Here is a 26,064-nt window from a genome sequence, read left to right as displayed (position 1 = left end):
TAAATTGTACCAAGAGATCCTGGCCACATATTCTTGCTTAAGAACACAAGAAAGGCCTTGCTGGATCTGAGGTGTGGGCGGCAAAGCCTGGCGTCTCCAGGTAGGACTAGGAAAGAACCCTGCCTGGGTCTGTAGGGAAGAGCTGCCAGTCAGTGCCAACAACACTGGGCTAGACAGATCCATGACCTGACTCAGTGGAAAGGTCATGCCGATCCTTTTTATTTAAACAATATTTTGACAATGTTTAATATTATCTATATTGTTGTGAGCCGCCATGAGGCTTCGGCGAATGGGGCGGCATAAAAATGTTTTAATAAATAAATAAATAAATAAATAAAATAGATTTTGATTCCAACCAGAATGAATCGGGGGTTTTAATTTGTGTAATTTATATTTTTTGTATTTGTACTGGGCACTATGTTGTCTATTTATGTTTATTTGTGTAAGCTGTCCTGAGGTGTTAAGAGTTGGGTCGGCATATAAAAGCTCCAAATAAATAAATAAAGCAGGTTCCAGTGCTCCTCCTCTGATCCCCCCATACAGATGCCCCACTTGGTTTTGCCCCATTCAGCCCAACTGGTGCAGTCTTCTTCATCCTTCCAGCGGCCTGAACATCCCAGAAGCATCCCACCCACTCACATAGCAATCCTTTGCAGTCTTACCTGGGAGCATTCCCCATTGAACACAGTGGGACTTACTTCTGAGTAAACATGCATAGGACTGTGCTGTGGAGCTAGCATTGTTGACAAAGGTCTCACCAACTGCTGGGTACGATCTGCACCCTCAACAAGGCCAGTGAAGCACTGGCTGACATTCGATTTATCCCAGCCCCGAAATACTCAGCAAGATACATGTGCGCTCCCTCCGAAAGAGTTTTGGCATTCAGCTGAAACGCGAGCAGCCTAAGCAATCTTAAATTCTATTTGCTTGCCATCAAGTGTAGCCACACTACTGATTACTGCATTTATTCAAGACTTTAACACTTGGTGGAGGGAAATGGCAGAAGGCGAATAAAAGGAATTAAAAGGCAAGGCATGAGTGGGTGCTGCAGAAAGATGCCATGTGCAGACTAGCAGAATCGGGCTATGGCATCAGGGTCAGAAGCAACAAGGAAAACCATGACAGGACATGCAATATGGGAATAAGCCCAGGACATGCTTAGTTAAAAAAAGTCATTTGGGGAGGTCATTCCGATTTCAGCAGGGGTTGTGGGACTACTCTCAGCAAGGTGCATGAAATGGAAAAATCCTACATTTTAAGAGAATGCAGGGTGGTTACTTTTTATATAGCTTGCAATATTTATAGACTTATAATCAACGCAAGAAAAACAACTTTCTTCTTGTAAAGCAAGCGAAACAAAAATAGCCATTCGGAATGCAGAACAGAAATATGGGTGCTTGTGAGAATTAGTGAAATGCAGTCCAAGATAGGGGGGAAAGCAGCGTCCTCTCTATGAATAGGAAACCTGCTTTGCTGGTAACTGCAGTGTTAGTATTGGGAGGGTGTTGTATTGAGAAAATATATGATACTTCAATGTACAGCCCCGTCTAGTGAAACAAAGGAATTTGTCTTACCCATTAGCTCCTACCCTGGAGAAGCTAAGCAGTGAGAGAAAGAAGGATTAGATAAAGATGAACATACAAGTGACAAGAAGGATGCAATATCTACAGTTCAGATATTATATCTTTTGATCCAGTAAAAATTACTTTAGAAAGAAGCAAAAAAATGAAAACAAAAAAGGGAGGGATATACAGAAGGCTGTATGTGCAAGGAAGGGCAACGAATAGAATAGAAACATGGAATGCAGAAAAGCCAAGTATCAGTATATATAAAACGAGAATTTTGCTGGGCAAGGAGTGTGACTGCTAGATTCTATACATGTTTCCTTGGAAAAGAGTCCCTCTGAATTCAGTGGGATACACCCAGATAATAAGCATATACAGCATTTCAGACTCATCACAGAAACACAGGAACAGTCTGAGGGAACTGGCTGGAGCTTCCAGGTTCAGAAACAACTGCAAAGTAGTGTAGCAGCTGAATAAAGAAAAGGGAGGACATGAACAAGTACAGCAGCTGCTAGTTACTTGCATTCATCTTCTTTCATTAACCTTCATGCCTAGTTTATCCACTATGTTAGCATTAAAATTGGAGGGGTCACTTAGGTATCTTCCAAAAAGAGACAAGCATCGCCACAGGAGGATGCTCATTTGCACAACATTTTTCACAAGCTTATCTATATTCATAGGTCAGAACTTGAGAATTTGATGCTAGTGAATATAGTCCGAGCAACCTATCTGCACACCATGGCAGGGGATGCAGCTCAATAGTCAAGCGCCAGTGCCGCATGCAGAAGGTCCCAGATTCAGTCCCCAGCATCTGCAGGTAGGGCTAGAAAAACTAGTGCCTGAAACCATGGACAACCTCTGCCAGTCAGTGTCAATACTACTGGTCTAGCAATCCTTTTAACTGAACCCATGATAAGTTGCATCTCTGCAACAAGAAGACTGTACATTCTCCCCAAACAATTTAACCTTTCAAGAATAGTGTAGTTTCATAAAAATCTAGGTTTTCCAACAGCTGATGGCATATACCAGTGTAAGCCAGAAACCTGCACCTGGTTTGTGTGGTGATGTAACAGAGAAAATAAATATCCACTCGAGGCAGAAATTTTAGTCTAGCGGTCATTCCTTTGCACTACATCAGCTGCTCTGGTCTTGCTAGTCCAAACAGCAGGCTGGGATCTAGCAGGAATCACCAGCAAGGTGACTTGTTGCAAGAGTGAGATGCTGAATCAGCACACCTGCTATCCACAGATTCCAACCAGAAGTGCCCTATAGGGCCCCCTGACTACAAAAATATGTACAGTTACTTTCACCTCTCCATGCATGGTGACTTGCTTGGACATCCCTCCATTACCACAGAGCACGCAATGGCTGCCTTCAGTTGCCAGGGATCACAGCACGCGACTGGCTGCAGGCCACATAAGGAAATGTCCATTCATGTTGAGAATTAAATGAGAGAGTAGTTCCCAGTCACGGTGAAGGATTGAATACATTCAAAAATTAGGAATCATCCAGGGTATTCTGGATGCACATCTGCTCCCTTATTGTGTTTAAGAGTTAAAAGTTTGTTCCATTTTGTTCAAAATATACAACCAGCTTGTAAACTTACTTTCTCCGTGCAGGGAAATGCTTTCTAGTATTTTGGAGGGCATCTGGATATCCTTCAGCACATTACTAAGTACTGTATTGTTTTGCAGAATCTTAATGACTACAAAACAAAACAAAAATGAAACAAATACATACAGCAGTTGAGGTTACTTATAGTTAAAAGATCTCTAAAGTGCAGATAAAAACACAAAAACCTGTTTCACATACAATGACAACCCATGGTATGGCAGAGTTTGCAGATGAGCCAGAGTTCACAACCCAATAACATGCTATATCTTCCCTTCCTAGGTTGTTCATGATTAAAAATCCACAGCTAAACAATACTGCAATGTCTGCATGTAATGACAACCCATGGTCCTCCAGCAACTCACGCTCAGCCTATATTCAACCCATATTTATTTATTTAGAACATTTCTATGCCGCCCCATTTGCAAAAAGCCTCGGGGTGGCTTACAAAATAAAGAAACAATCATATAATTAACCATATATAACCCATAATGCAGAAAGGGAGAACTCTTGCTATGATGTGTGAATCAGGCTTGTTGTACTACTAATACAATAGTATGAGAGTATTAAAATGCCAACTCATTTAGACCAGACATACTAACAGCTTTTATTAATTCAATCCAATGATGCTTGCATTAATTGCATCAAATACTTGAAAGGCTGTCACTCAGAGGAGGGCCAGGATCTCCTCTTGATCACTCCAGAGTGCAGAACATGGAATAAAAGCTCTAAGTTATAAGAAGACAGATTATGTCTTGAAAAATTTCCTGACTTAAAGGAGTACCAATTGGAACCAATTACCTAGGGAAACTGTGGGCTTTCCCATGCTGGGGGCATTCAAGATGCAACTGGACAGCCATCAGAGAGGGATGCTTTAACTGGGAGCCCTGCACTTAGTAGGAGGGTGGACCTGATGGCCTTCTGGTTCCCTTTCAACTCTCCTAGTCTATGGTTCTGTGACTTATGGTCTGCTGTCCTGACTGTGAAATAAAGCAATAAAAAGAGGAAGGCAAATGAAATATATTAATGGATCTCATTCACAGGCGGTCATAGAGGTATGGAAATGGCTGTCTAATTATAAGCATCTTTCCTGTTCAATTTTCATCCACCTGAGACAGGAAGAGGACAACCATCAGGTGGAAAAATACATATGAGGTTACGAGTCCTGTGTTCATAAGGGCTCAGAAACGTCAATCTCGTTGACAGTCTACTAGAGCTGAGGTGAGGGGAGGTTTCCTTCAAGAGCCAGCAAACCCACTCAACTGCACAAAGAGTGCTGATGTAGAGAATGGAGAAACAAAGACTTCTACCGCAAAGGCCCCTGGGGTAGATGCCAGCAATTGCCTGGAGGACTAAGAGGGACCAAGGGAGAAAGAAAGAAATGCCAAGTGGGCAATCATGGGTTGGGAGTAATGGACAAGTCACCTGGCCAACATAGCTTACTCATGCCCTGCAGTCATGCCGTTGCTAGTAACAATACTATTATTTATAATGCGCTTTGTCCAAATAGCCATATGATTTCTGAAGGACACCTGTAACAACTCTCAGTGCTGAGCTCTCAAGGAAAGGAATGGCAGGCAACTGGAGTGATCTTTTTTTAGTGCAGCACCATATGGACACTTACTTGGAAGGACCTATTCTCTGTGGGACCTCTGTGGGACCTATTTCTGAATAAATATGCATGGGATTACTCTGCAAGACCATTAGGGATTATGAGAAGAAGGAAACAGCATATAGTACAAGTATACAGCTGGGGAAAGGAAAAAGACAATAAAAACCAGTGCTGGTTACAAGCAAACAGAAGGTGCAATGGACAAGAACAAACAGTGGCAGAAAAAGTAATCTGAACACTTTTCTGTAAATACTTCTCTTTTACTGACAGAAATGTTTTGAATAAGACTAGAGCATTCAAAATCTAAGTTGCAACTCACAAACATGAGCCCCAATTTGGCAATATCCCTGCTTGCCAGATTTGCTTCACATGTAAGGGCAGAGTAAATAGAATAATAGAACAGTAGAGTTAGAAGGGGCCAGAAGGTCCCTGGTATTGCAGGACACTACAATACACTACAAAATAATATATATCATGTACTTGTAGAGAGACCAAGTCCTTGACAACAACTGACAAAGGATGACTAGATCTGAGATGAAAGAAAATACCTTTTGGCATCCTTACATAGAAGAGTTCCTCACATGCACTACACTAAAGAGGACGTTTTCCTGTTTCCTCACCCAGGATCATTACAGAGCCCACCCATTTCACTTAAGTTGCTCTCTGTACATGCGATTCAAGACAAAATTTACTGCTTTTCCAAATGATAGCGATAGGTTAGATTCATACCCTCAACGTTGCAGTTACTTGGAAATAAATCCCATTCAGTGCCATGGGATTTATTTGCAAGTAATCATGCATAGAGTTAGACTGCTGGGGTGCAATCTTATGCATGCTTTTTCAAGTAAGAACTTATGCATAGGATTATGGATAAACTCATTCTAAAAGCAGAGAATTCAGAAAATGGTAAACAACCAAGAATTGCTATGTATTTTCAGATTTTTAAAAACAAAACAAAACAAAATTAAAAGTACCTTTAGCTGTACTGCTGTTGTGTAAGGTAAAATACGGAAGACCAGGACCTGTTATTAACAGAGTGTAAAAAATGCAAGTTATTCTCTTTATTTTGCTTTATTATTATTATTATTATTATTATTATTATTATTATTATTATTATTACATTTCTATGCTGCCCCTTGCCGAAGCCTCAGGGCTTTAAGACATGCAGAAAATTCCCTTACCTGTTTGACCTAACTTTAGTCAAACCCATTACCCATTGGAGCTCAGGCAGAGGCCAGTTTGAAGAATAAGACATGGGCTGAAGGGAATCTTTGGGTGGTTTCCCTATAGCTTTAACTGAAGGGTCATTAAATCTCTTCCATCTATGTTTCACAAATTGTCAAGCATCTTTTGCTTCATTGTCCATTCATTGACAGAATCAGGTTTGAAGGGATTTATAGTGTGCTCAAGTGCACACTAGTGCTCATGCAAGTGTGCACAAATCCCACCCCTGCAAAAGTGAAAAGCAAGCAAGCAAGCAAGCAATCTGCAAGAGCACAGAATCCACGCAACTCAGGAAAAGCCAGTCTGCTATGAAATCGGCAGCTTAGCTGCACAGAAATCTGTGTCCGGCAAATTCATTGTGGATTCCTTAGATATCCCTAGCTCCACACTGACTATTGAAATGAACAGGACTCAAGTTAGTTGGGATTAGACCCATTCATTTCAATGGGTCTCATCTATGTAGGACTACTGTTTACCTCCATCTTTCTCCTATTTCCCCAAATACCTACATGGACGCCGCAATGTCTGACCTTCTGTCATCCCAGGGAGCAGAAATAAAAGCGATATTTCCATGAACAGTTCGCCACTATACACACCACATACCAAAAGTTTAAAAGCTGCCCATGCTGCACACATTATTACATTTAATCCAACAACTGTAATACTACTGATAAAGCCAGGAAAATAAGTTGTGGGTTGAGTCTCCAAGGAGAAAAGCTCTACATTCATTGTGCAATTTTTATTATCTTGTGAAAAAGTCCAGAACAAACTACTGTAATGAACAGACTAATTCTGCTGATTGTGGTTATTCATTAGCTTTTTCCTCTAATTTGTTGTAGGGGTGTTAGGAATATATATACTAGGAATATTGCCTATACATATTTATTTGAGTTGTAGTCTGCCTTTCTCTCGAGAAACCAGCATTCACAATGGCTTATAGTAAATACTTATAATAAATAAAAAAGAACTTTCTTAAACAGTAAGGAAACAAATACATGAAAAACACAATTCAAAACACAACAGCCCTCCATCCAACAAACCCTCTTATAATACAGTATCCCATTCTACAGAATAGCCACAGCTCAAGCTAGACTGGCTAGCTTAAGCCATGTCACATGCTGGCACCCACTGATCCCCATTTGGCTAATGACTCACTGGTACACAGCATGCTGTGTCATCCAAACCTGGCAGGCATGATTTGTTGGGTTATTGGAAGGTTGTTTCCCCCCTGAACAAGCCAGACTGCTGGGGTTCAGACAACACAACAAGTTGCAGCCAGTTGGCTCTTTAGGCAAATAGCATCCAGCATGCAATGGCACACACCACACTGATCATGCAAAGTAGGCCATCATTTATTTCAATAACATTTAGACATACACCCAAATGTCAGATTAGGTAAACACTCATTAAGTTGTTGTCAGTTGTGGACATGATCCAGACAGCCCCCTGAAGCACCTGGAAAGGTCCCACTGCACGCACAAGGCTCCATCCTTGAAGCAGCAGCTTCTCTTGCTCTACTGTTGCCTGCATCAGGCTATCTATGGATTGAGCCAGGGACTTCATGAGCCATTTATGATCTGTAGGCTGCAGAGCCCTCTTCAGAGGTGGTGGTGGTGGTGGTAAATAATAATAATAATAATAATAATAATAATAATAATAATAATAATAATAGGAAAATGCACCAGAAAACTGTGCAATTGACATGCAATAAGGATTTATGATAATTCCATTTGGGGAGTGAATACTTGATATATTTTCCAGCTCGCCCTGTGGATTTATTTCTCCCATATCACTCAATAACTGAAGTTCTCTGGATGGTTACTGGCCTCCCAAGAGCTGAAGCTCTATGCAAGTTTTATTCTGCTTTCACCCTGTTGGTATCAATGGAGTATGCAGTAAGTCAAGCCAGTACACAAATTCCAGGAACCTTTTGTAATGTTTGCAATTATGGTTTGTACAAATAGTGAACAAGAAAAATGAAGCAAAATAATCAGAAAAAAGCCACCACATTTTATCACTGCTGACCTGAATGGAAATACTGTAGAATCTCATCGGGTTTAAGTGGAACAGATTCCCCAGTGTTGCACAGCACTAGTACGAAGTCCCTGGACTGGCCAAGTGACAAAACGTGATCCACTGGAGAAGGAAATGGCAACCCACTCCAGTATCTTTGCCATGAAAACCCCATGGAAAGTACCAAAAGGCAAAAAGATATGACGCCAGAAGATGAGCCCCTCAGGTCGGAAGGTGCCAATATGCTACTGGGGAAGAGCAGAGGGCTAGTACTAGTAGTGCCAGAAAGAATGAAGCGACTGGGTCAAAGCCGAAAGGACACTCAGTTGCTGATGTATCTGGTGGTGAAAGGAGAGTCTGATGCTGCAAAGATCTATACTCCATAGGAACCTGGAATGTAAGATCCATGAATCAAGGCAAGCTGGATATAGTCAAGCAAGAGATGACAAGACTGAACATCGACATCTTAGGAATCAGTGAACTAAAATGGACAGGAATGGGTGGATTTAATTCAGATGACCATCAGGTATGCTACTGCGGGCAAGCATCCCTCAGAAGAAATGGAATAGCCTTCATAGTTAATAAAAGAGTAGGAAAAGCAGTACTGGGATACAATCTCCAAAATGACAGAATGATCTCAGTTCGAATGCAAGGCAAACCATTCAACATCACAATAGTCCAAGTCTATGCCCCAACCACTGGTGCTGAAGAGGCTGAAGTTGACCAGTTCTATGAAGGCCTACAGCACCTTCTAGAATTAACTCCAAAAAATGATGCCCTTATCATCATGGGGGATTGGAATGCTAAAGTAGGAAGCCAAAAGATAACCGGAATAACAGGCAAGTTTGGCCTTGGAGTACAAAATGAAGCAGGGCACAGGCTGGTAGAATTTTGTCAAGAGAATACGATGGTAAGAGCAAACACTCTTTTCCAACAACCCAAGAGACGACGCTACACATGGACATCACCAGACGGTCAACACAGAAATCAGATTGACTATGTGCTCTGCAGCCAAAGATGGAGAAGCTCTATACAGTCAGTAAAAACTAGACCAGGAGCTGACTGTGGCTCAGATCATGAGCTTCTGGTTGCAAAATTTAGGCTTAAGTTGAAGAAAGTAGGGAAAAGCACTTACACCACTCAGGTATGACCTAAATCATATCCCTGATGAATATACAGTAGAGGTGACAAATAGATTTAAGGAATTAGATCTCATAGACAGAGTGCCTGAAGAACTATGGACGGAGGTTCGCAACATTGTGTAAGAGGCAGCAACTAAAACCATTCCAAAGAAAAAAAAATGCAAGAAAGCAAAATGGCTGTCTGCAGAAGCTTTACAAATAGCTGAGGAAAGAAGGGAAGTGAAAGGCAAGGGAGAAAGAGAAAGAAACAAACAATTGAATGCAGAATTCCAGAGAACAGCTAGAAGAGATAAGAATGCCTTCTTAAATGAACAGTGCAAAGAAATAGAAGAAAACAATAGAATAGGGAGGACCAGAGATCTCTTCAAGAAAATTGGAGATATGAAGGGAACATTTCATGCAAAGATGGGCATGATAAAAGACCAAAATGGCAGGGACCTAACAGAGGCAGAAGAGATTAAGAAGAGGTGGCAAGATTACACAGAAGAACTATACAAGAAAGAGCTTAACATCCCTGATAACCACGATGGGGTGGTCACTGACCTCGAGCCAGACATCCTGGAATGTGAAGTCAAATGGGTCTTAGGAAGTCTGAGCAACAACAAAGCTAGTGGAGGCGACAGTATTCCAGTTGAGCTATTCAAAATCCTAAAAGACGATGCAGTAAAAGTGCTACACTCAATATGCCAGCAAATTTGGAAAACTCAGCAGTGGCCACGGGATTGGAAAAGGTCAGTTATTACATTCCGATCCCAAAGAAGGGCAATGCCAAAGAATGTTCAAACTACCACACCATTGCACTCATTTCACATGCTAGCAAAGTTATGCTCAAAATCCTACAAGCTAGGCTCCAGCAGTATGTGGACCGAGAACTACCAGAAGTACAGGCAGGATTTCAAAGAGGGAGAGGAACTAGAGATTAAATTGCCAACATATGCTGGATCATGGAGAAAGCTAGGGAGTTCCAGAAAAACATCTACTACTGCTTCATTGACTATGCTAAAGCCTTTGTGTGGATCACAACCAATTGTGGCAAGTTCTTAAAGAGATGGGAGTACCAGACCATCTTATTTGTCTCTTGAGAAACCTATATGTGGGTCAAGAAGCAACAGTGAGAACTGGACACGGAACTACTGATTGGTTCAAAATTGAGAAAGGAGTTCGGCAAGGCTGTATACTGTCGCCCTGCCTATTTAACTTATATGCAGAGCACATCATGAGAAAGGCGGGGCTAGATGAATCACCAGTTGAAATTAAGATTGCTGGAGAAATATCAACAACCTCAGATATGCAGATGATACCACTCTCATGGCAGAAAGTGAAGAGGAACTAAAGAGCCTCTTGATGAGGGTGAAGGAGGAGAGTGCAAAAGTTGGCTTGAAACTCAGCATTAAGAAAACTAAGATCATGGCATCCTGTCCTCTCACTTCCTGGCAAGTAGATAGGGAAGAAATGGAGGTAGTGACAGATTTTATTTTCCTGGGCTCCAAGTTCACTGCAGATGGGGACTGCAGCCAAGAAATTAAAATACGCTTGCTCCTGGGGAGGAAAGCTTTGGCAAATCTAGACAGCATACTAAAAAGCAGAGACATCACCCTGCCAACAAAAGTGTGTATAGTCAAGGCCATGGTTTTCCCAGTTGCAATGTATGGCTGTGAAAGCTGGACCATAAGGAAGGCTGAGCGCCAAATAATTGAGGCCTTTGAATTGTGGTGCTGGAGGAGATCAAACCGGTCAGTCCTAGAGGAGATCAACCCTGACTGCTCTTTAGAAGGCCAGAACCTGAAGATGAAACTCAAATACTTTGGCCACCTAATGAGAAGGAAGGACTCCCTGGAGAAGAGCCTAATGCTGGGAACAATAGATGGCAAAAGAAGAAGGGGACAGCAGAGGATGAGGTGGCTGGATAGAGTCACTGAAGCAGTTGGTGTGAGCTTGGGTGGACTCTGGGAGATGGTGGAGGACAGGAAGGCCTGGAGGAATGTTGTCCATGGGGTTGCGATGGGTCGGACATGACTTCGCAACTAACAACAACAACAACAATATAAAGTCCTAAGTACCAAGTTACATTTTTGTCAGTTAGTGTTAGCTGTACTCACCATAGCAATTCAGCTTAAAGTATCTTGCACCTGGGCTGAAAGCTACTGAATAGTACATACATCTTTCCTGTTCTAGAGTACAGCTGATGCATGTTTTTTTCAAGCCATGTTTCAATTCCACTCTGCATACATGATAAAAAGAGAAAGGCAACATAACATTTAATACAGCTTTCATTAAATTATAATTTTATTAAGAATCCAAACAAAATTATTACCACTACCTCTACTATGTTACATTATATTCCACCTTTCTTTCCCTTGCAATGAACTAGGGTGACTTAAAAGGTTTTGCTCCTAAATATTATTCATATTTTGGTTTTTTCCTGCAAGGAATCCAAACAGGCTTATATGATCCTCATCTCCACTTTATCTTAGGCTGAGAGTCTATGACTTTGTCAAAGTCACCCAGTATTCTGAGTGGGGACTAGAACCCCAATCTCCCATGTTTCCCTCCAATACTCAAATCACTATCCCAATACACAAACCAGTGTGCCAAATTGTCTTGGATTGTCTTTGGAATGCTCTTGGTATATTCTTGTCTTGTCTTTGGTATATTCTATAGTGCTAACACTTCTTCCAAAAAAGTCCTTTCCTGTTTTTCAGTGGTGTGAGCCAAACCCTTTTCCCATGAAGTTTTAATTTATTCACTAAAAACTTTTCTATCCAATCCCCTACAGAATGTCTCGGGATGGCTTACAATAAATAAGTAGAATAAAACAAGCCCCACAGCATCCGGCCATTAATATACTAAAACCCCTGTTAACTGTCACCCAGCGATTTGCACAACTACAATTTCTTCTGCTCAGGCACTACTGGATTCAACGCATAGCCTAACCATTTCAAAAGATCAAGCAATACCCATTCTAAGTAATTCTGATCCTCAGTCATAAAAGCCTATTTTTTTGCATTCCTTGCTCTGCAGTTTAGTTTGTTCTGTAAAGAACTTCAAAGCATTTTAAAATCATTTTCTTTTATTTAGGAAAGCTAAAAATAACTTTATCAATTTCTAAAAATATGTTACTATATTATTTTTTTCCTACACTGTCATGTCAGTATATGCAGCATAACATAGCTGTGCTTAAAGATATCTTACTTATACAGATTTCTCCCTCCTGGTTTACTTTCAAATTCATTACTGATGAAGTATCTGTGAACAAGAAAACAGATTACTGATTGATTTGTAAATCTAATTAGAAATGATTAAAAACATAGACTAAGAAAACATACACAAAATAAAATAATTCAGAACCACAAGCAAATATAAAGGAAGGTGATCAAATCAACAAGCATAAGTAACATACAATAACAATACCATGTGACTAAAAGAATTGGTACATATACCGTTCAAAAGGTTATTATTTACCATTGTTAGCATAACAATGTGCACCAAAAGACAGAAATAAAGTAGCAAACCAAAAAATGATTCCTAGTACATATTACTGGTCATATTTGACTGATTTCTCCATTTCACCTTTGAATTTTTTATTAATAAACCATACATTGCCTTGAGAGCATATGAGATGTTAAATAAATACATCTTCGTCATGGCTATTTGTTCAACTGCCTTGACACATTTCTTTTACACATCTTCCATCAAAAGAAAATGGATGCAACACTAGCTTTAGTTCAATGAGGACTATAGGATTTTTGTCTTTAGGGGGCATAATGATTCAGTCTGCCTGGAAAACAGATGCCACGAGGCAGCTGTGCAAGGTTCCAGACCAGTCCCAATGGAACACTTCAGTTTAGTGGAATCACTCTGAGTAGCTCTGCAGGGAATCCCCGTGCTAATAGGTACCACTTTAATATGGTAACATTTAATATCTTCCAGTGTAATACTATAGAGCAAAAGCCATTGTGCGGATCAGTATAGCTGCAGAAATGAAATATCATTTTTCGCAGCCTGATCAAAGAAAGATCTAATGATCCATTGCTTGCTGTGATCACTTTGCAGTGCACTCTGAGGATAAGGTTGCTCAACAGACAATGCCCATCAAATATTGGAGGAACGAGTTTCACAGCTGATGCTGGATGATGTGGACGGAGCCCTTGGATTTGTCCATCCAACCACATGTGTTCTTGCTCTCTACCCTTCTTGCCCTGCGTGCCACATGTCCCACTGTCTGGCACCTGCATAGAAGTCATGGGCGTGTACACAGTTTATTGGGCTCCTGGCTCAGAGGAAACAAGGGCTCTACCTTAGGTAGAGGGTTCCATCTTTTCTAACCACTGGGAGAGGTTGTCTGGCAGGATGGGGCAAGGTGTTTCTTCTTCTAAAGGAAGGAACCACTGCACCAGAGCCTAACAAATTAAGATGGATTATGTTCGCCTTCTTTAGTCCAGTACAATATGATACTCACAGATAGTCATCAGTTAAAGCATCAATGCTGATTACCTCCCACTTTCCAACTGTAATAGGAGTCACAACCTAAATGCAAAGCAAGAGTAATCAGAAATTCTATAAGCTCCATCGTACGAGAACAAAATACTTTGATATCTATTTTACTTACTCCTGTGCCATTAATGTAGTGGATGTGCTTATACCCATCCTTGTCACTCATTATTTTGTAATAGCTAGAATTGTCAGAAGCAAAGTGAGGCTCTGAAGGCTGAAACTGGAAAAACAAGAACAAAATGTGCATAGCATAATGATCACCATAAGTTTTGATAATCTTTTAAATATTTAGCTCTACAGCCTGACAACACTTCTAACAAGAATCTCAGAAAAACGCAGCCACCCCCATTCTTTTGTAATTCAGGCAGGAGGAAAACCTGTTTTATTCTTCATGGGACATCATATTGCTAATATTTTAAAGAACAGACAGAACTGAAATATGACTAAAATGTTAATTACGGGCACACAAAAATTGACTTCTTCTCCAATTTTCTGAGATATTTTTTCAAGACACTTTGTCATGAGGCTAACCTAGATGGATCAATCCCCTTGCCAAAACCTTGTGTTCCAGACAAAAGGAGGCTGAACTGCAATAGCACTGATAATGAGTTGATAGGACTGCTTTATGGCAGGCCACTGAACCAGTTGTTCCCAGCCCTGTGACTGCAGAAGTCCTATTTGTTTACTACTCTAGACGTCACTGCTGCTTATTGCATTGTATAGCATAGTTGGATGTATGTGTAAATTATTTTAGGATGAACCCTTACTTAAGTCTCCTAGAGATGTCTGCATCAGTCTCACATGAAAGACACCGATATGGGAGCGAGACATTTAAATCATACTCTCACCTGACAGAAAGCTTATCAGTTCTAAAATGGTCTTTTACAGAGTTGATATTTTTCCCATACAGACAAAATTAAATGGTACAATTGTGTGAGGGTAAAGGATATCCAAACGGTTAAAAAATAAAACTTTAGCATATAACCAATTCAGAAGTGTATTCAATAATATTTCAACACTGGGCATTTTCAGTGGCTAAACACCCTTCACTGCCAACAGGGATCTCTCTTAATTCATCAGTGTCCTCAAAAGTTGCCCTTTACAGGAACATGGTAATGATCAAAAATATTTATGTCAAGAAGTGTTTTTGAGAACGCTAATTAATGTTGTCGTCACACTGTGGATCCTGTCCCCGTGTGCTTAATTTTAAGTGCAGAAAAAGGATGCATGAAACACATTATATTTGTTTAATGTATGCACAGACAGCTTTCTGCAACAATTATTTCGACTGGTTATCTGTGCATTCATGGATGTGTCACATGCCTGTGCAAAACCATGATTTGGAATGTTCCACAGCTCAACAGGGTTTTTAGCAAAACTCCCTCCCTCCCTCCCCTGCTGCTCTGCATGTACTCTGCAAAAGGAGGTGGTTAGAGGGATTAGGCGAAAGAGGAACCTCCGCAGGAAATGGGTACTGGGGCAAACAGACAAAAGGGTATACCAGGAAAGGAGGCCCGTTGCAGAAGGATTCTTCGCAAGGCTAAGGCTGATTACGAGCTGAAACTTGCCAAGAATATCAAGAGCAACAAAAAGGGCTTCTTTCAGCATGTAAATAGGAAGAGGAAGGGGAGACAAGCGGTGGGACCACTAATAAGGAGGAAGGAGATCCAGTGACTCATACGAGGGAACAGGCACAGATGCTAAATGACTATTTTGCCTCTGTGTTCTCCCCAAAGCAGGATGGGGGATATCCGCATAGGAGATTAGATGAGGCTGGGGACTTAGGGGCACACATTAGAGTCACCCCCCTTGAAGTTGAGGGGCTCCTCAGGGCATTGGACATTACAAAGTTGCCAGGCCCTGATGGGTTACACCTGATAGTACTTAGAGAGTTGGCAGGGGTTCTCTCACGCCTGCTGACCTCCATTTTTGAGGCCTCGTGGAGAACAGGTGAAGTTCCAGAGGACTGGAGGGTGGCATCAGTGGCCCCAATTTTCAAAAAGGGTAGTAGAAAGGACATAGAGAATTATAGACCGGTTAGCCTTACGTCCATTGTAGGAAAAACAATGGAAAGGCTCATAATAGAGAGAGATAGGGAAGGGAGGCTGACAGCCACACAACACGGCTTCCGCAAAAACAGGTCCTGCCAGACAAACCTTGTGCAATTCTATGACAAGGTTTCGAGATGGCTAGATGGAGGGGATGCAGTGGATGTGGTATTCCTGGATTTCAGCAAGGCCTTTGACAAAGTGCCCCATGATATCCTGGTGGAGAAAGTGAGGAGTTTTGGGATACACCAAAGCACTGTCCGGTGGATTAGGGCATGGTTGACTGACCGAAAGCAGAAGGTAACCATTAATGGGGAATCATCGGGATGGCGGCCAGTAACAAGTGGGGTCCCCCAGGGCTCTGTCCTGGGGCCGATCCTGTTTAATCTTTTCATTAACGACATGGAAGAAGGGGTGAACAGTCTGCTGATCAAATTTGCAGACGATACTAAAACTGGAGCAGTGGCCACAATTGAGGAGCAGGTACTCCAGATCCAAAAGGATCTGGACAGACTATGGAAGTGGGCAGGAGACAACAGGATGGCGTTCAATGTGGATAAGTGCAAGGTCTTGCACTTGGGGCATAGGAATAGGTGTCATAAGTACAGGTTAGGTGATAAGTGGCTGGAGAGCAGCACTTGTGAAAGGGACCTCGGGGTACTGGTTGACTGCAGGCTAAACATGAGTCAGCAGTGTGATGCGGTGGTCAAGAGGGCAAACGCCACCCTTGGTTGCATAGCCAGAAGTGTGGCTTCTAGATCAAGAGAGGTATTATTACCACTCTACACGACTCTAGTGCACCCGCAACTGAAGTATTGTGTTCAGTTTTGGGCCCCTCATTACAGAAAGGATATAGTCAGGTTAGAGTCAGTGCAGCGTAGGGCCACAAGGTTGGTGGCCGGTTTGCAGGGGATGCCGTATGAGGCGAGACTGAGGGAACTGGGTCTCTTCAGCCTGGAGAAGAGGAGACTCAGAGGGGATATGTTGGCGACATACAGGTATGTGAGGGGATGTCACATGGAGATGGGTAGAGACCTGTTCTCCCCTGCAGAGGAAGGCAGGACACGCTCCAACGGAGCAAAGCTCAGGGAACCGAGGTTCCATTTAGATGCCAGGAAGCACTTCCTGACAGTTAGGACCACGAGGGTGTGGAATGGGCTTCCATGAGAGGTCGTTGAGGCCCCATCGGTGCGGGTGTTCAAGGATAGGCTGGACGTCCACATGGTGGGCATGTCGTGAGCGGAGCTGGCTGGTGCCGGAGGTCGGACTGGATGGCCTGGGAGGCCCCTTCTGACTCGCTCTGTTTTCTATGTTTCTATGGTCATGGTCCTCACCAGCCTCTCAATTCCAAGGCTATCACAGCAGAGGAACCTTGAGAAACAGCCTGGGAACTTTGAGAAACAACTAAGCAAGGCACTGAAGTGAGGAGGAGGAAAGGTTCTACGAGTGCACAGAACTACAGCTGCAGCTAAGCGATCAGTCCTTCTTTGAGATCTTTGAGTGTCACACATCTGGGCGGGCAGCAAGCAACAAAGACTTCCTGGAGCAGGAAAATGCCCTGCCAAGAATAGAGACAATGCTGCATCATGGCATGCTGTGGTGTCAAGTAGTGCTTAAATAATGTAGACAGTTGCGCCCAGGTGGCTGCTCTACAAAGCTGTGGGAGCGGAGTAATTTGGAGGAAAGCTGCTGATGAAGCCACAATTCCAGTCAGGTGCTCCCATAACTGTAAAGCAGGTGGGAAGGGTGCTGATGGGTATCTGCAGCACACAGTGGAAACCACTTAGTAGTGCTTGGCCCTTCCTAGGGCCAAAGTGGCAAACAAAAAGCTAGTGATTTTCTTGAAGGATGCAGTCCCGGAAACATAGAAAGCCAGAATTCTTCTGAAGTCTAGTGAATACCATCTCACCTCCACAGGAAAGCAGATAGACTAAGGAAGAAAAACTGGAAGTGCTATACCTTGGGCAAGATGAAAGTGAGATTCAGATTTAGAGAGGAAAGTGCATTTTGGTCACAAAGCCATCTTATCTCTGTGAAAGAGGAGGACTGGCCTGTAGTGTGCAGAAATAAGGGAACAAATAAGAGAAGGGCTTATAGTGAGAAGCCAAAGGCTGGTCATGGCTAATGGTTCAAATGGTTTTGATGTTAGCTGAGTCAGGACTACGTTCAGTCTTTGAGGAGTAGCTAACAAGAGTTCTTGGTGGCTAGAGATTGATGAGAACTTTAAGAAAATACTTGACACAGAGATGGGCAAAAACAGAGGATCGTTTCTTTATATACCCATGTATTCCTCTCTAGGTCTTCTAGCTGAAGTATGTTCTTCTATGGGTTCTTGTATTTGACTACTGGCTTCTCCCGTTGGTCCTTCCATCTGCTGCTACCCCCCCAATTGATTTTTCCCCTGAGTCAACAAATATTTATAATAAAACGAGCTCCAGACAACTGTGATAGAGTAATGGCATACAGCTGTGATTTCTGATGAGACTGCAACAAAGTACATGCCAGAAATGAAAATGGAAAAAAGAATTTTTTTTATCCTCTTTGCTAGTTTATGGCACACTCTCATTTTTCACTGTCTGTCTGTCTGTCTGTCTGTCTGTCTGTCTGTCTCTCCCTCCCTCTCTCTCTCTCTCTCTCTCTCTCTCTCTCTCTCTCTCTCTATATATATATATATATATATATATATGTTTCCACAACATATTCAGTCTGCTTTACTGAGACTGTATAGTGTCGAACTAAAATGCCTTAGCAGCAGGGTCTTCACTTTCTGAGCAAGTATGACTGTAGGTGGGATTAGCTCCCATCTTTCTGGGGTACATTTTTCATCCCCCTTTTCTTCTTCTCACTGTTTCCTGAAAGCTCTCTTTGGTGAAAAATGGGGAATGTAAAAAGCCACAGCTTGTAAAAGAAATGGGAAAAGATCACAAGCATCTTTGGATCTAAGCATGTAGCTACTTCCTTCACTTTTACAAGAAAGAGAAACTGGACAGTAAGGGCCACAAAGGTGGCAACTCCATTACCCCTCTTAATAGAATACTTGATATACTGACCTGGTTTGTATGTAATGACAACCCAACCTAGATTTGAATTACAGGTTGTCATTACATACAAGCTTCATTGTCTGTGCATCTTATCCTCAATCAGAGAGAGCCACTCTGAGGGTAGAACTAGAAGTTTCAATGAAAGGGAGGGATCACGGGAAAATTTCCAGTTTGAATTCAGCTCTTTACATGAGCAGAGGATTCTCTTTTTCAGCTTTAATAGAAGGTTATTTAAAGCTTCAACTATTTTGTTATTTGTGAAATTTAAATAAAATAACTGCTTTTTCATAGGATTGCCTTGAGTTTGAGAACCATAGGAAAGGGGGGAAAGGACCAGCTCATGATACTAGCAGGGGTTAAATACCCTTGCATAACTCATAGTCTGTTTTAAGGTTATGGAAGGGCTGTTCACCCCTCAAATAATCTCCAAGAGTGACATTTGCACGCCACACCACAGCAACCTATAGCTGGGTTTGCATATTCCTCACAGCAACTCCTTCAAGGCAGATTCACCCATAGGGGGCTGTTATGTTGTGCCAATATGCCCATAGTCTGAGTTGTCCTTACATTCAAGCCAGGCCGTGGTTATAGCTGTGAATGGATGACTCACTGACCTGAAGAGCACAAAAAAGGCATCCTTGATATATTTAACCCAGGGGTTATTAAAGTCCAGGTTCCTGAAATGCAAATCTAACTGTGCTAACAAACTATAGTTTGGACAATCTAGAAATAAGAGGCATGGCTTGCTGTTAGGTAGAGAATTCTAGGCTGAGACCTCTGGAATGAAAGCCAGTGCGATGTGGTGGTTAGAGTGCTGGACTAGGAGATTCAGGTTCTCGTTCCCACTCAGACAGCAAGTTCATTGAGTGCCTTTGGGCTGGTGACTTGCTCTCAGCCTGACCTACCTGACAGTGCTGCTGCCGTCAGAATAAAATGGTGAGGGGGAAGCCTATGTAAGCCACCTTGGGTTCCTCACAAGAGGAGAAAAGGCAGCATATACTGTAAATGCAAATTAATAATAATAACAACAGTACATAATATGTGGACTATAATATAATATGTGGGTTGTCATAATATGTGGCCCGTGTCCATGGCTGTATATGGCTTGTTTTGCAGGCAAGAATGGTTAGAAAAACCCAGCCTCTCTAAAGCCAGTACAACAGTTATACAAAGGCCTTCAGAATACAGAGGGAGAGTGAGCAGAGGAGGAAGGAATGAGGAAAGAAACCATGGTTTATTCAACTGTCTGTCAGACTGACCCTAGATATAGTAACAAAACTATAGGATAGTGTTTGTTTGTTTGTTTGTTTGGAGTTTTGATATGCCATCCCATTCGCATAAATCTCGGGACGGTTTCCAATACAATAAATAAACAGCATAAAAGCAATACATATTGAAATCCAGATTCACCCTGGCTGTAGAAATTAAAACCACTAAATAATACTACCTGTTATTAAAATATCATTTAAATAAAAAGGTCTTGGCCTGGCACCGAAAAACAAATAACGACGGCGCCAGGCAGACCTCTCTGGGGAGTGCATTCCATAAGTGGGGCGCCACCACAGAGAAAGCCCTCCTCCGGGTACACACCCTCCTAATGTCTTTCACGGAGGGTTCCCGGAGGAGGGCCTCTGTTGCCGATCTCAAGGGGCGGGAGGACAAATATGGAAGCAGGCATTCCTTTGGTTATGGGCAAACCAAATCACCATGGATTTACCTAATTTTACGACAAGCAGATGATCAAGTACTTTAAGTAAAGAAAGCTTACCCCATGTCTGCTAAAGCAAAAGTCACACAACTGTTCTTAACTCGGCCAGAATTGTGCAGCCATGCTTACCCCAGATAAGGGGCTGTCAACCCACAGCAGGGAACAGTCAGGGAACAGGAAGAAAGTATCTACTGGGGAACAATTCAAGTAATGTCAAAGGCAAACTTCTCAACTGTGCTTTGCAATGGTAAAGGGCCCATGGGGTTAATGTTACTAACGGCTACTGTCCACAGCTTATATGGTCTTTGTGTGGGAGTTGAACCACAAAGGTTGTTATATATAAACACACAGTACTTACTCTGCCAATCCAACCAGTTTTACTTTCCTCGATACGTTTTTTGTTCTGAAAGGGAGAGAGAAAGAGAAATTACTAGTGTTACAGTGGGTGTCTGTTCATCCATCTGCTTGCCCACTCCCTTGGCTAATGCAAGTTATTACAGCATATATATTTATTAATTCATTTGCTCAGTGACTTTCCAGTTAAGATTGATAAGCCCTTTAATACCTCAGGACATTGCCATGCTCCACTTTGCATATTGTAGTCACAGATTTCAAGTATACTAAAATTCTGAATTCTTCTGAGCCATTGCAAGCAGATTCTCTCATCGGTCACCCATGTTACAACACTCAGGTAGTGATCCCTGGAAATGAAGAGAGAGAGCTGGGCATCTATCAACATATGCACAGAAACCTGAGTTCCAAAACAAATCAGTTACTATTTATATTATACTGAACATTCAAGAAACTATAGCAGTTACAATACCTGCCTCATATAATTTAATGCTGTGACATGATTGACTTCAAAGAGCACATCCTAGATAACCATGTTTGTAAGATGTTTTTTTTTTCACTGTCAAACATCTGACAGAATAGCTAAGCCACTTTCCAGCTGAAAGGCAGTTTGCCTCTTCAGGAAGGTTTTTCCATGGCATTGAACGCTCTGCACCAAAGAGGGACAGCTCTGCATGCGAGTTTCAGTGATACAGTGAAGAGCTGCCTACTATATTCAAAACGAATAAGAAAACCCACATGGATACCAGCCGGGCACTGCACTCTACCTAATCAGCTTTGGAACGGGAACACTGTATTAATGCATAAGCATTTGGAGAGTTTGAGTCATTGGCATTCGGCATATTTACTCTCCACAAACCCCATTCATGGACCTGCGACTACTGCACCCCCACTCATCTGCACTTCAGACAAGGCAAAATGCAGGACCAGTAGAAGTGCAGTAATTTATACAGCCCAAAAGAGCAATGGTGCAAAAACTGTCTCATGCCTTCCCTATGGATGCAAAGATCCAACACGAAATGAGCTGCTGTGCTTTCTGGGGTTCTTTCCTGTGTTTAGCCCTGGCCTAGAAAGTGAGCTAAGCTGAGGAATGCTGAGGAACACTGAGGAATGCTATATGTGGGAAAACCCTTTTAGGTACCATTGTAAGAAATAATAGGATCTCCATGTGCTTACACATGTTACACTGTTAATCAATACATGCAACATCATTTCAGCTTTGCTATAGTATTAATACACATATGAAATGTAATTCCAGTTTAACACATGTTGAAAAGTGGTGTTTATTATATATCAATAGATTAATTCTTCACTAGGTTTTTTAATGTAAACCATCCCGAGACATCTGTGAAGGGATGGTATAGAAAAGTTTTAAATAATAAATAAATAATGCTCTTGACAGCATTTAATTTTTTTATTTCTACCTGATCCTCTTAAATTGTTATACCGTTGCCCAATGATACGAAAAAATAATGAAAACTTTCTCAAAAACAAAACAGATTAGAACAGTTATGCTTACCCTGCCATATTAGATGGAGCAAGAATTTCAGTGGAAGTGAAAATGGAATGAGACTCAGTATTCACAATAAATAGCCTTACAGTTGGATTTGTTGCACCTGCCTGAGAGAATTAAGATATTTTATGTCATGATGAAGTCTGTACAAATAATGTTGTTCATTATGAAATTATATAAACTTCAAAGAAGTGAAACACAACATATGAACAAAAACTATGCATAATCAAAGATAGACTGTATGAAATTTAAAATGCGCACAGGCGCTTTGGTAAAAATTACAAAGCCAGCACTTGACATTTAATGCAATCCATAAACAAACAGCATACTTTCTACTGCACATGTAAAAGCAAACATAAATTGTTGTGAAGGACTGCTCTTTGAGCGGAAACACTTTGCCAAATCGCACACATTTCTGGACTCGATGGTCACATCCGACTTCAGAGAGCAATAAACATTCCACCATCAGAATCAGCCAACACAGATACAAAATGCCAAGCAGCTTGAACAATGAGGAATCCAAGAAGCAATTCTGTTGCTTGGATTCTCCGCATTCTCTTCTTCCCATCGATAGGGAAAGGAAAATACGTCTAGGTGAGTACGACAGAGATGGAAAGGCTGACCCCGTGCATGTCATTTGTTTCCTAGGCTGAATCCCTCCAAGCTTTTCCTCCCATTTCCAGCCACATCCCTGTATTTTTTACGCACTGACCTGATTCACACAACAGTGAGCTGTGGTGGGTCGTACCACCCAAACACAGGCCACTCTCTTTAGGGTTGCTCGTTTTGTTTTGTGCTTTTCCCCCCAGCTAGTCTCCCTGAGTATCCATGGACTGTAGCAGGGCTTCTTTCACCCTGGATGGGTTGACATGTTGTCCAACCAGAATGCCTGTCCTCCCTGGAGGTCGTGGGCAGCAGGAACAACACCCTTGGCAAGAGCAGCAACACTCCTACCAGCTGCCTACCTGGCAGGGTGACCACCACTGGCTCCCTTCCCAGAGCTCACTGGGACTGGGAGACGTTTTGGTTCACCACAGCTTTTCCCCCCTGCTTTTAACCGTTTTTGTTTTCAGAGATCGTTTTTGTAATCCCTGCTTTGACAGCCATTGACAGCCCCTCCAAACTGCCGAACCAGCACATCTGAGGGACCACCACTGGTTTTCCATCCTGTTTAAAAAAAGGAGAAAGTGCCCAAAATGTGCACAAATTGTTTCATTCTTTTAGTATTTTTATTTCATTTTTTTAAATGCAAGTGATGCATTAAACAGAACGCAGTGCTCCAAATAAGCAAGCAACATGGCTATTAATACTGAATCCAGTATATACACTTAAAATGACTAATTTAAAAAAAATCATATATCTAAAATTATTTTTAAAATTGATGCACACACATAGTTACACAGAGAGTTTTTAAAAAATGTGAAATGCCAGCTTCAGCCACAAATAGGAGTTTATCAAGTCCACCTTAACAACTGGGCCAGGACCAATCAGAAACAAGGCCAAACACCGGCATGGATTAACGAGCAGCTATCTGTACTCCACAGCCAATCAAGCTGCTTCAGTAAACACCATGGCTGGTTTCATCTCAGCTTTTGTATTAATATCAGATTTTCAGCTGATCGATAAAAATGGCATCCTTCATCTTTCTCCTTTGCAGGCTTCATTCATCTGCTTGCCTAGAGTTCTTCACTTCAGTCACTCTGCCGGCGTCCTTCTACCTCACACAAAGTGACCAAGGTCTAGCATGTGTTCCACTATGCTGCATATCAGCTTAAGTGTGCCTCATATTTTTTTAGGAGGGGTCTTGCCATTTCATTAATGTAAAAGGAATTACATCCCAGACATTCAGTGTGACAACCTCAGCCAGTGCCTCCCTTACCTTCCGCACAGACAGGGCATTCTGGAGTACGGCATTTGTTGTTATACTGACTAGACTTCACAAGATGTTGCTGTAGGGTTATCAGGGCAGTACAGACTAGATTAGTCTCAATATTATGGGAGCCAAGGATTGTTTGGGTTCCCTGTGCAAACATGTCAGTCACAAATGGGATTTTCAGAACAGAGGACTGGTTACTTTGGAAGGGATGTTGGTGGCTATCAAAACAGAGACTGTGAAAACCAATTTCCAAAAAAGAGGGCTTGTTGGAGGTATTTTTATTACATATTTTAAAAAAAGAATCATGGGAAGAAGAAAAAAAGCTGTAGGCATGTTTACCTCAGCTCCCTCTACCACACACACCCACACACACACACCCCTACTCCACAGGACAATGAGAGTGTGTTTCTGGACACTTCATCTTGCCTACTAAGACGAGGAAATGAAAAATGTAGATCATGAATTAATACCCTGCAGCCTTTATTTTTTTGTTACCCAGAGGGGAAGTGAGGTGGCCTGCTGTACTGGGGAAGGGATGCTTTGTGTGACTCAGTTCCACCCACACAATGCATTTATCCACAGAAATTCCAGCAATAGTCCACACAAATATGCATGCCTGTTATTTCCAATGGAAAAGAAGGACAAAGAAGGAGATGGTAATCTTGAACTGGCCAAAAAATGTCACTTTGCCCATCTACTATACGTATGTCATAACTGGAGATGGGGCGGGGGGACTTCCTTTCCACAAACCCTGGTCCTAAGACTGCTTAGCTGCCCCTGTGCTGCTTACATAAAACCGGCCATGCATCCCAACTGCGTTAATACAATCGAGCCATGGCTGTTTCAATTCAGAGAAAACGAGAGAAAGAAACAGAATTTCAAGGCAAAAAATTTGTGCAGGTAAATGCACAGTCCAACAGGACAAAAGTTTATTAAGAGGTCTGATATCCTTAAAGGAGAACCCGAGTTACAGATGATCATGTTTATGTCCAGGCAAACACTCTTAACTTAAGTAGCATTACAAGTGAGCTCTATGCAGCGAGTATGAGTTAGAAGTGTGTTTTTACCCACATATTTTGATGTTCCGCAAGTTATGAAAAGCCTCCTTTTTTCAAAGAAGGCTATGTAACGCAAAGGTACAGTCAGATGAAAAGCAGTTTTGAGTTGTTATTTCAGAGGCAACAGCTTTCAGTAAATGCTGGTTCATGGTGAAAGCACAAAACAGTTCTCAACGTTAATTTTATGTTTACATTAAACTTAAATAAATATTCATCAAGGTCTAGTGTAAAATTTTCATCTCTGAAAAAGTGACTTGGAATGGCATTCCTGAAGGTACACATGAAGCTAAATTCATGTTTACCTTTGCTTCTGTTATGCTAAAAATATATGGTAGATGCAGGGGATGCCCTCCTTGGCAATCCAGATTGATACTGCAGCCACTGGTGGAAGGGGTTTAAACCTGTCCTTCCCAAGTTGTTATCCAACAAAAATAAGCTAACAAACTTTTATTTGCCTTGCAAGAGAAATGTTTTGTGCCAATACAAATTTACATATTTTATTTTTATTAAAATTAATGTATTTTATGGTATGTTCTTTGTGAACTGTCTTAGATCCTTTTAATCTTGTAAACAGTATATAAATCATAATTGGCACCTTCTCTCCCAGGGCAAGCAGCAGGTTTGGGAGTAAAAAGTAATTTTCATCAGGACCATAAGAAAAAATGGAGTTGTTCAAACAGAAAGACACTTCTCAGATAGCAGGTAGTTTGCTCTTAGAAAAAAATAATTTTACTGGATCATCTTAATTTTTGTTAGGCCAAGCATTCTCAGTCATGCAGTCCTGCATAATATATCAGAGAATATGATA

At 41.7% G+C, this 26,064-nt stretch overlaps 1 protein-coding gene across 3 annotated transcripts in view; it reads right to left on the bottom strand.

Moving 5' to 3' along the window:
• The window catches only part of DPP4 (dipeptidyl peptidase 4), a 65,237-nt gene that overhangs the window by 19,790 nt on the left and 19,383 nt on the right, over positions 1 to 26,064 (bottom strand). For all 3 annotated transcript variants that reach the window (XM_044418133.1, XM_044418135.1, XM_044418134.1), the window contains 9 exons: positions 22,329 to 22,429; positions 21,024 to 21,159; positions 20,817 to 20,861; positions 13,777 to 13,881; positions 13,627 to 13,694; positions 12,360 to 12,413; positions 11,267 to 11,388; positions 5,763 to 5,810; positions 3,172 to 3,270 (listed from right to left, as the gene is read on the bottom strand). In XM_044418133.1, coding sequence (XP_044274068.1) covers positions 3,172 to 3,270; positions 5,763 to 5,810; positions 11,267 to 11,388; positions 12,360 to 12,413; positions 13,627 to 13,694; positions 13,777 to 13,881; positions 20,817 to 20,861; positions 21,024 to 21,159; positions 22,329 to 22,429 — 778 coding nt within the window. The remainder of the gene's footprint in view (positions 1 to 3,171; positions 3,271 to 5,762; positions 5,811 to 11,266; positions 11,389 to 12,359; positions 12,414 to 13,626; positions 13,695 to 13,776; positions 13,882 to 20,816; positions 20,862 to 21,023; positions 21,160 to 22,328; positions 22,430 to 26,064) is intronic.

Source organism: Varanus komodoensis, unplaced genomic scaffold (genome assembly GCF_004798865.1).
Source record: "Varanus komodoensis strain SLA01 unplaced genomic scaffold, ASM479886v1 scaffold9, whole genome shotgun sequence".
Taxonomy (NCBI): Eukaryota; Metazoa; Chordata; class Lepidosauria; order Squamata; family Varanidae; genus Varanus; species Varanus komodoensis.
The sequence above is the reverse complement of the archived record's forward strand: the minus strand, read 5'-3'. Positions and strand labels throughout refer to the sequence as shown.